Source organism: Tachypleus tridentatus, chromosome 9 (genome assembly GCF_004210375.1).
Source record: "Tachypleus tridentatus isolate NWPU-2018 chromosome 9, ASM421037v1, whole genome shotgun sequence".
NCBI classification, from domain to species: domain Eukaryota; kingdom Metazoa; phylum Arthropoda; class Merostomata; order Xiphosura; family Limulidae; genus Tachypleus; species Tachypleus tridentatus.
The window spans coordinates 89827200-89839177 of record NC_134833.1 but is presented as its reverse complement, the minus strand read 5'-3'; the positions used below and the strand labels follow the sequence as shown (position 1 = coordinate 89839177).

Sequence of the window (11978 nt, the reverse complement as noted above, 5' to 3'; positions counted from 1 at the left end):
AGATGATCATAATGCCTATGCAATAACAATTTTGCAAGAGCTCTGTCAGAAATTTAAATATGAAATTTCTGCTTATTTGTACCTAAATGTTTTTTAGTTCATGAATAATTTATCTGTTTCACATAATTATCAAAGATTCATCACATTGTGTTTTCTGTTCAGTTCTACCTAGAAATATCTTTTCAACAAAGCAGTTTTGTAAGAAAGTTTTATAACATATGTTTTACATTCCTGTTTGCAACTAGTAAATTTTATCTGGTTTTAGGAATGCTGTCTGTTGAAGGGTTTCTTCGGTATCTCGCAAGTGATGACAACAACATCATGGCACCAGAAAAGTTTGATCTCAATGAGGATATGGACCAACCTCTAAGTCATTACTTTATTAATTCATCTCATAATACCTACTTAACAGGTAAGTTTATTCAGTAGTCTGTTGTAACACACAACTAATTAGTTATTGCTTTATTAAAACATATTGCAGCACCCACAGCAGTTTGTCACTTGATTAGAGTATTATATAATTAGTAACAAACATTGTCATATCTGAATAATGCTTATGAATATATACCCTATTCAGCAAAACAAAAAACAGCACTTTTTACTATGATCTTTGGATCTTGCATTGTTGTTTTTTTCAGGTCATCAGCTGACTGGAAAATCATCAGTAGAAATGTACCGTCAGTGTTTGCTGACAGGGTGTCGGTGTGTGGAGCTTGACTGTTGGAATGGAAGGAATTCAGATGAAGAACCAATTATAACTCATGGTTATACTGTAGTTACAGAAATCTTGTTAAAAGTAAGGTTACAATTATAACTGATGTTTGTTGTGGTTACAGAAACCTTGATAAGGTTAAGGTTACGGTTATTGCAGTTATAAGTAATCTTATTAAAGGTAAGGTTACATACAGTTATTACTGCAGTTATAGAAATCTTGTCAAAGGTAAGGTTACAGTTATACTGTGGATTTAGAACTCTTGTTAAAGGGAAGGTTACAGTTATACTGTACTTATAGTAACCTTGTTGAAGGAAAGGTAACAGGCTGCTCATAATACATAATTATATTGTGATGACTACAACATAATACATCATAATCTGGAATTTCGATAGTTATTATCACGATTTTTCATATCTTACTTTGTTGGGTTAAAGATGTTGATTTGGGATTGTTTAAAATTGTTTAAATCAGTATAAGGGAAAAATAAATGTGGATAATGTTAAACCACAAGAGCTTCTCCAAGTTCTAAACAAAGGTTGTTTAACTTAAACATTAATTACATACTCCTGTTTTCCTCTGTAATTTCATATTTCATTAAGTTATAACTGTATTTATTTGCTTTTGATTTTTTAGGAAGTTATAGAAGCAATTGCAGAAAGTGCTTTCAAGACATCATCCTTTCCAGTGATACTGTCTTTTGAAAACCATTGTTCGTAAGTCTCTCTTGTATGACTCTCCAACTAATCCATCTTTTCATCAGTTAGTGATTTTAAGCGAATCAATAAATTTTCATTAAAGAAATTTTTCTTTGTCGTAAGTTATTTAAAACATTGAGCTTATCTTTTTTTTTTTTTTCTTAAAAGCGATCTAATATAAACTTTAATAGGTTTCATACCAGTGATATAACAGTTACTGTGTTTTAAAAACGTGTGATAATACTTGATTTGTGTAGTAATTAGATGTGTTACTGAATCATGTTTATTTTATATGTAAATGTATCCTATCCATTGAACCTTTGCAACATTACTCTCTAAATAAATGGAAGGCAGCTTTAATGTTACATACCACAATAAATTGGCAATTTATGAGTTTGAGAATATGTTTTTGTAATTTGACATTTTCAGTTGTTTCATCATTGTTGAAATTCATTTCTCTTATGTGCATAACTCATATAATCTAGTACATATATTTGTTTTCACACTTAGCCATACTTACAGTTTTCAATATTGTACTGGTGAATTAATAGCAACAGATCCATTGTGTTTGTGGCTCTTGTACTGTATAGTAGATGTACATAATTGTTTTCACAGTTAACCATACATACGTATTTTGATATTCTACTAGTAAGTTAATGGTTACAGATCTTTTGTGCTTTTAACTTTTATGCTGTGTGTATATATAACTTTTTTCCACTTAGCTCTACTGTAAATTAATTAACTTCCAAGCAAAGCAGGTATGTTAAAAAACATCTCACCATTGAAGTACAGTAATTTCCATTTTGTTGAATTTAAATTCTAATTTATCTCCACTTACCTAGTGGGAAGGTCTGGTTTTAACATTGAGTATTCCTTATGTAGAACAAGCAGAAACTCCAGTTTTTGGCTTGAACTAAAGCCATAGAACTAAATTTCTTTGAAAAACATAACTTAGTGTAATAACAAAATAATTACTGTTTAAAATGTGTCAAGTTACTTGTAGTAATTTTCCTGTAATAAAATCAAAACTTAATATTTACAACATTAAACAAGAAATTGGAGCTGACAACAGGAAGAAATAAATAACAATAACTCATTCTGTGAGTTACTGCATTATAACATTCTGTATGTCTATATGTGTGTACATATTTCTTCCTCTACAGAACCAAGCAACAAGCCAAGATGGCCACTTACTGTAGGAAGATTTTAGGTGATATGCTCTTAACAGAACCCTTGCCTACCCATCCTGTGAGTCTGTCACATACTGCTGATTTTAATCTTTTAATTTTTTCTATATTCACATTATTTTGTGTATTTACAGACTGTTTCATCTTCAGGTTTTAACAGAAGTGTTAGAACTTGATGGTTAAACATCACAAGTACTATAAGATTAAAATAAGATTAAAATGAGCAACATCTACATCCTTAAGATTAGTAGTGAAAGTCACCAAAATCGAACTTTAACTATTACATTTTCTTTCAGGAGTCTGTCTTTTTGTTTTCAAACTGTAGGCCTTCTTGTATAAAAGTTTATTATTCAATTCCCATGGATTTACTGTCTAAATTGTTCATCAAGAATCAGCTATCAAGTTACTTAGAACCTAAACATTTAACTATTTAACTTTTACCTATTAAATTTTGGGTAATAATTCTGTGGTTTTTGGTGTTTTATATTCTATTTCTACACCCAGAGGGTATTTTCAAAAGACAATATTTTAATTAACTGCTAGGTTGTGTAAGAAGAAAGATAAATATTAATTAAAGAATGATTATATTTAACTTGCTCTGTTTTTTTTTGTTGTTGCTGATTGTTACTTGAATGGTCAAGTTGAGAAGAAATTATTTGTAATATTGTTGTGAATGCAGTTAAACCTAGAATGTCAGCATGGAGTTGCTGTGATCTCATAGTACTGTAAGCATTATGTTTGCATTAAAAGATTAAGGAAGTTGCTTTTACTGCAGTGGATGATGTGGAGAATGAGTTTTAACTATTGTGGATTCATGTAAGGAAGTAGCTTTTACCCATTGTTATTGTTGATGCAATAATAATGTAATTAAAAAGATTTAAGAAAAACTTGAAACTTGAAATACAGAAATATGTATTTTATGCTTAAAAATATCATATATTGATAAATTCAGTGAATAGAAATTTTATCAAAACAGGGTTATTAATGAATTATTGATAAAAAATAGTGCATTTTAGCAGTTGTAATGAATTCATAAGTTCAGTTTAATGCAAAACATTTTGGTTTTTGAATGTATTTCAGTCGCTTGTTTTAAATGTCTATGTTTGTTAAGGTTAAAACCTTGTGCGATATGTTTTTAGTCATTTAAAAACAGTGGATAAAATCAACTGTTTCATGAAATTATACTGCTAGCTATTAGTTTGAATGATTTTTTCCTCTTGTTATTTTATAGATATTTCTTTATGTAAAAAAATACCCTATTAGAAAAAAATACTATGTATTGTATTATATTGTAGTGAGTCCTTATTTTATATTTTCATTCCAAAACAAATTCACCAGGATTGCAGTCATCTGCTTTATTTTAGAAAGCATGAAACTTTTAGTTTTAAACAACTATTGGAGTAAAGTAAAATTTTAGTTCCACACCTTGAAAGAATAATTGAAAGGCTAAAATAAACAATACAGTTTTCATGATTTACAGAGCACAGTTAATATAAACAACTTGGTTGTAAATGTATATTTTTATGTCTGCTGCTGCTACAGCTTATTTGGCTAACAGTTTTGCTACCTAAAATGTTTGCAGTTAAAAGTGACATTCTAAGTGCACAGTGATATAAAGCTACCAATCAGGTAAAAAAAGTATATTAAGTGCGAGTTAAAGCTTTTGGGACTTGGTTAGATAGAGGAGTTTTTTTTTTTTTTTCTATAAAATTTAAACTCTAAAGATGAGGATTATTAAAATTTTGATAATTGACAATTAGTGTGTATTACTTACATTGAGTTTTTAGTAAAGTTTTCATTGTTATCTTAAGCTTAAAGTGTAGTTAATCTAGTTTTGAGAGTGCTTAGTTATGCTTGTTATAAACTAGTGTATGTAGAGCCATTGTGTGTCACATCATACAGTTTCTTGAAGTAGGAGTCATGAAAACCAAAATGCATTTATCTAAATAGAATAGTTTGATTACTGTCTGCCCATTATTATTTTACTGATGGGGGGGGGTACATGCGGGGGCATGAGGAGGGGGCTGTGAAACCATGCAAGTGTAGTGAGCATTTTGATCACCTAGCATAGAACCAAGTGCATAAAATTTATCATGAAAGTAAACATATCAATTTAAATTTAAATCCTTTCTTAATTAAGTTGTTTTCTCTTGTATCACCAAAGGTGTTAATAATAATAATAAAAAACTCTCTAATGAGTAGAGGCTCTAAGTTAAGAAATCAATATATATTTTTCCAGTTTTGTTGTCTATACATTTCATTTTATACTTTCAATACATAGACTAATAACAATATCAGGTTATACTTTTGTTGTTAAGCAACATGATGTAAAAGTCATGGTTGGAATGCATTATTACTAAAATGAACTGATTTTTCTGTATTATAAGTTCTTAAGCTAACTGATTTCTACCTGTAATTGTTGTATGAATATTCCACAAGTTCAATTCATGAGTGATCTTAATTTTGATTGGCTTAGAAAGGAATTTGCATATGTTTGCCTACCTTGACTGCACTTTTCTGCCTCTGTTGATCAAGCTTGATTTTGCAAAATTGATTTCATTCAGTTATGAAATGTAGGGTTAGGATATACTATGGGGTGGGGGTAGTAGCACTTGATGCATCATTTTTGATAGGCTATAGGCTAATTATAGTTAGTATGAAACATGATAGCAAATAAAACACAATAACTAAACAGAAAAAGAGATACAACTGTTGTACCAGATAAAATTAATTATCAAAAACATGTTTTATCAGGAGGATTTTAACCCAAGATACTTGACAAGCTATTTCACAAAATCAACAAAGAGTGAAATGTAAAATCCAAAGAATTAAAAATAAAATACAAATAGAATTTAAACCACTTAGTAACCTACTTTATTATCTAAATATCTCAGATACATTAACTACATTTTTGAAACATAACCAAATTAAATCTATCTGTAACCTTATTGGAAATGTTCAAATAAAATGAATAAAGGAGAATACTTTGTAGAATGTCTCCAGAAACAGCATGTTTGATCTAGTATTCTTACAACAATGTTTATATAAGATGAACAAAATTATCCTTGAATGTAAAAGTAAAGGAATATGAAAATCACCTTCATGATTAAAGGCTCAACATGGCCAGGTGGTTAAGGCACTCAACACCTAATCTGAGGGTCACAGGTTCGAATCCTCATCACACCAAACATACTTGACTTTCAGCCGTGGGAGCATTTTTATGTGACGGTCAATCCTGCTACTTGTTGGTAAAAGAGAAGCCCAATAGTTGGCAGTGGGTGGTGATGACTAACTGCCTTCCCTCTGGTCTTACACTGCTAAATAAGGGACAGATAGCACAGGTAGCCCTTGTGTAGCTTTGCACAAAATTCAAAATAAACTTTCAATTGTGATTAAAGAATGAAATTAGCTGTTATCACTCATGTTACCAGTTTTAATTTCAGTTTAATAGAAGCTCGGCTCATTGCAGAACCAAAGTATTTTTTCACAGAAATATTAGAGAACCAATCGAAATGTATGAATATAAACATAGACTTTTGAACAACAATATTCAACTCCAGTTTAATACAATACGTAATACATTTTACTAGTACAAATGAGGTAATTAGGTCTAAGGTATAAATTCTCACGATATGAACACAATGATGTATTTGGTATGTTAAAAATTTGTTTAACGTACCCACTTGTGTAATTTGTGCATCTAAATAGGTTGTAATTTTTTAAACTGGTCTGTTTATAAATGTAAATTTCTGAAATTTGGAACTGTGTTAAATATTTTATTTTGAAGATTAAGATATTTCATTTTTCAAAATAAATGCTTTAAAAATTAAATTAGCTTTTAAAACACTGAATATTTGATCCTTTTCTGTAGTTCTATTATTTACCTTGTAAACTAAACTTTTAGATGAAAGGCAAGGTCAACATGATGTTAAACGTAACTCATTTTCAACTGAAAATTCTTCTGAAATGAGTAAAGATTATATAATAAATCATTTATTTTTTTAACTGAAGATTGGGATTTCTGCACAACTGTTAATAGATAGGTTTGCTTTAATAACAGGATCAAAAATAAAAGATGAGAAGTAATTTTTAGTTGAAAACTTGACTGAACTTTAATCTTGTGTAAGTAAATAAAAACGTTTGAACAAATGTGAGAGAAAATGGACATAGTCTTTATTTAAATCAATCAAAAGGAATTGTAACATGTATTATTGAGTAAACAAAAGGATCATCACTTCTACAGAATCAGTGAGTAGATTATCTGTTTTCCATCTCTTGAAATGAATCTCTGGCAAACTAGTCATGATTAAAGACAAGGTGGAACTGAGAAAGAATAAATGGTTTGATCTTGCAAGAAAGCTTGTATTCTTTTTGTTGGAAAGGTATTACCATATTACTGTTGTTGTCTTACAGCATTTGTTGGCTGTAAAATACAGACATCATCCATTCAGCCAGCAATGAACAATGCACTTGTTGACCCTTCTAACAGCAAAGTATATTGCAACATTCCCTTAGGCAGGGTATACACTATCTGCTATAGAGAACAAAGAAACAAAACAACTAGAATTTTAATGGTTTTCTAGACTACATATTTGCATGGAACTAACCACACTAAAATATTTTTTTTTAATTCATTTGTAAATGAAAGCAGGAAGCAAACATATACCTATATATCTTAAAATTATTCAACATTATATTAGAAATAATTAATTACTTAAAATCCACTTCACAAGTCTTGTTACCAGATATGTGCTGTGATCTGAAGGACATTTCTATTGCCTAGTTCTCATAACTGATGCATAGCACTGCTACAAGTTGTCCAGATACAACAGAATTTACTGTCATGCCCTTTTAAAGCAAACCTACATGATTAGAGAGATTACTTGTAGGTTAAAGCATTTCTGTTTAGTGTATGTACATAGATCTATGCACATTAGCAGGCTGATGCTGAATCTTAATTCTTATTTACAAAATAGGACAAAAAATAATTTGTATATTGATTGAATTGTACTGTTTTTTTTTCTATCAACACAGATTTTTGATGTCATACGTGTTCACAATGTGCTATTGAAGTATAACAATCTTTGTTCAGTGTGTTAGCATTTTTTGCAGAAAGTAGCTCACAGTTAAATCACAACCAAATATTAAAATACTCTTCTTGCAAGTCTAAACTTGCTAATAATTTATATACAGTTTTGTAATTTGTATTTCAAAGCATTGACTCAGTTTCTCAGTTATAACTATCTAATATCTATATACAACAATATAGATAGTCTGAAAATATTGAATTAGTGCATGTGTAAAATTGTTAGTCTAGATCAATTAACATTAAAGTACTAGAGTCATAGAGCAACCAACATAGTTTTGTGATATTATATACAAGACTATCTGTGTGCATAAACAAACAGCTTATCATGTAACCGATATTGTAACAAATAATACTAAAATGTGAACTCAAAAATATTTATAAGAATGAAAGGACCAGGAGTATGATCAAAATATTGGTCATCATGGCATACTTGAAGGAGGCCCTAATAATCCATCACAAAACTTACTTTATGGGCATTTTCTAGTGTTATTATAATGGTGTTCATCAAATGCAAAGGACTGTTTATGCCCTGTTATTTGTTTGGAAGAATTTTATTGTTGTATATTTCTTTGCAATTCCAAGTACATTATCCACATTTGCTGTCCTTCTGTTGGAATTGTTTGAGGTTTTAATTGATTTAAGGTGAAGGAAGGTACCTCTATCTTAAGTACAAACTTACTAATATACTTGTACTCTCCTTGCAAAATACAGTAAGACTTGTGTAATCTATGGATTTTTCCAACTTTATAAGCAAAATGAATCTACTTTGCTACTTTGTTTAAAAATCAAACTCTCTGTTTTAACATAATTGTCTAAACTCTTAAGAGCTGTGACATTATACCATGGTTTAATTTCAGATTCCTTTTAGTATTTATTATTTATTATCATAGTTCATGTGAAAAGATATATCTACATATTGTATGGAACTACCTTTGATATTAATAGTAGTTTGTGCCAAGTTGTTGACCAAAGTTTTTAGAAGAAACAGCGTACTATTAGCAAATTTTGAAATTGTGTGAAGTTTAAGCTAATGGTTTTCTACATTATTCTGTGGTCTGCAGTTGTAATACTTGTTTATCCACACAGGTAAAGCCAGATCAAGCATTACCTTCTCCTAACCAATTGCTGAGAAAAATCATTATCAAAAACAAGAAGAAACACTATCCCCGAGGTAGGACTAAACATTTTATAAATGAGAGTGATTACAATCTGAACAATGAAAAAACTGGGATGGTGACATTAAATAAATATGTTGACTTTAAAGAATTGATTTTCATTTACTATAATCATAACCAAGTTGAAAAACTGTTGTAGTTTACAAACTAGAGATGTGATACCCATTAAACCTCTCTTACAGTAAACTAGTGGAAACTATGTACTAGTTAAAAGAAAGTTAAAGGTGAAAATATAAGTTAAAAACATTAAATTAAATTACGAGAAAATAGATTTATTGCAACATTTTAAATAAGTGCTTTTTATCAAATAGTTTACATGATGAAGAGCATTTGATCAAGGTACCATAATAAATCAATTTCACTCAGTGGAAAATGTGCATTGTTTAGGAAGTGAGAATTTTTCAGTAATTTGCAAATATCAATCTTTCAGTGTTGCTCAGGTTTATGTGAGAAAACAGCAGTAATCTGGCTGTTTTAACATCCCTATAACAGACTCAAAAATAAAACACTCTCAGGGTATTCATAATTGAGTGTCATTATGTTTTAATTTTTAAAACCTAATTTTGTTGTGTACAGTTTGATATTCCATGTATATTTTTTGACTAGTTAAAATTGAGTTAACATGTTTTCTTGATTTTAAACTGCTCTGTGTTAATAGCATGGGTTTGTTTTTTCTTGAGCAAATGTATTGCTAATTTGCACATTAGTGTATTTTAAAGATATAATAAAGTCTAAAAAAATAGTTCTTAAGAGGTGGGATGAAGTCCAGAATAGAAGAGTTGATAGTGCAGTTAAAAACAATTTAAGGTGAAACTGATTGGGTAATGAAATAAACAAGTTGTGTTTGTTGTTGGGAGTAAACTAAAAGGGGTGAAGTTCAATCCTAGAAGATTTCACTAAAAAGATTTATTTATCAGAAAAAGCTTTGTGTGGTATATAACAAACTATAAACTATGCTTCAAAAGGCTGTTTTACAATTTTGCCATGTGGAATTACTAGAGAGTATGTAGAACTGCCATATAACTGAAAAAAGTTGAATAACTTACTGTCAAATCTAAGGGCTCCATACATGTGAGATGTACACAAAAAAAACAAAATAAAAAGAAAAGCAAGATAATATACCAGAGACCTACTAATTTTTACGAGGCACCTAGCATTGTACTTGGAAAGTTTTTGTTGTTTCAACCATTCTCATCCATAATAAAAATGGTATAGGAACAAATTAAAACTTAGATCCTCAGACAAAATACTTTTACAATCACAATATTTCTCTCCATGTTTCATGTACTCTACAATGCACATAACTTTTTTTAAATACACAACTAAGTATTTCATGTGACAGATGTCAACTATGTACGTTGACAGATTAGTTTGTATAATCATAATACTTAAAATTTATAAATTATGTAATTAATTCCATAAAACAAAGATAATATGTAAAGAGCAAAGTTCTGAACAGCTTCTTTGGAAGAAATGTAAGCTGAATGATGCCAGTTGAATGTGTGTGTTTTTCAGTTCCTGTCAAAGCTGGTGGGGATGTAGTACAAGACAGCACTGAAGGACTATCCCACCCTATTCCAACCCCAGAACGGACACGTCCCACACTTACAGCTTCCAACAGCATAGAGAGCCACAGTGAGACCAGCACTGCAGTTGCAGCTGGAGAGGAGGATGTGGATGAGGGTGTAGTAAATGAGATAGGAACCTCTCCAAAGATGCAAGGGATCAGCTGTGACATTGAAGACTCTGATACTGACTCAGGAACAGAAGAAGAAGAAACTCCTGAGGTACCTTCAGAGGACCAAAATGAGGTACTCAGAATACTTGAAATAACATAACATGATATGAAAATTCAGTTATGATAATGAGCACATCTGTATTACTGAGTTCAGAGACCATTTTTAGCTTGGCTTCAAAGTAATATGAATGGAAGTCATTGGTTTTGTTCAGAAATTAAAAATTTAGGTGAAGGAGAACAGTCACATTAGACACTAGAATATTTCACTGAAGAAGATTTATTTATCAGGAAAATCTTTGTGTATAATATATAACAAACTTTAAATTATGCTTCAAAGTTAATCATAAAATCTTCAGTTATTATGAAAGTAATTAATTGTGATAAGATGTATGAAAAAAATGTATAATACCTTGTGATAATTTGTATGTGATACTTTTTATGCCCTGTACTTGTATTTTCTTTATTCTATCATTTTCATGCATGGCTTTTAAGCTACTCATTCATGCAGACATTGTGTTGGATCATTAAATCCTGGTCCATTTCAAGAAATTTTATGTGATGACATAAACTTAAACCTATCTGTATGTAACAAGCTACATGCAAGTAACATTATTTAAATAGACTACTATCTTTATGTAACAAAACTACACATATGTAACATTATTTATAAAAGACTATTATCTTTGTAAAAAAACTACAGGTATGTAGGATTATTTAACAAGACTTATCTTTGTAACAAAACTACACTTATGTAGCATTATTTAAAAACACTACTTTCTTTATGTAGCAAAACTATATGTATATAACACTATTTATAAAAGACTACTTTATGTTACAAACCATCATGTATATAACATTATTTAAAAAGACTACATGTGAAGTTAAACAATAAAGTAATGGTATTTATAATAGTGTAGAGAAGATAAAACAGTTCTTAGACTTCAGTGTATGACAAGATTTTATGAGTTAAAATAAAAAAAACACAAAAATATAGAAAAGAACCTGTAAAAAAAAAGTAGCTAAATAGTATTTATGGCAGTCTGAAACAAACCAGAAAGTAAACTTTAAAATTGTAGTGAAGCTAAACGTAGCTGAGAATACATGAATGTGTGAATATGTGCTCCCAAATAAATAAGTCAAGAAATGACACAGAAATTGTATTTAGTGTAATGTTAATTTTTTTTGTAAATTTTATGTGAGTTAAGTGATATTTGTGTGAAATACATTATAAATAAAAAAAACCCATTAAAGATGAAATCAAAAACATTCATCAGTCGATGACAGTGATATTTTTCTGTTATATTAAAAAGTTTATTCAAGGAAAAACATAGGTAAGGTGATTATGAATAGAAAAGCAATCCAGAATCTTCATACAAAGA

General features: G+C 29.7%; 1 protein-coding gene across 7 annotated transcripts in view; it reads left to right on the top strand.

The window, feature by feature from the left end:
- The window catches only part of Plc21C (Phospholipase C at 21C), a 268910-nt gene that overhangs the window by 209279 nt on the left and 47653 nt on the right, over nt 1-11978 (top strand). For all 7 annotated transcript variants that reach the window (XM_076455602.1, XM_076455601.1, XM_076455600.1 and 4 more), the window contains 6 exons: nt 266-412; nt 639-796; nt 1349-1428; nt 2574-2658; nt 8773-8857; nt 10377-10672. In XM_076455602.1, the coding sequence (XP_076311717.1) occupies nt 266-412; nt 639-796; nt 1349-1428; nt 2574-2658; nt 8773-8857; nt 10377-10672 (851 nt within the window). The remainder of the gene's footprint in view (nt 1-265; nt 413-638; nt 797-1348; nt 1429-2573; nt 2659-8772; nt 8858-10376; nt 10673-11978) is intronic.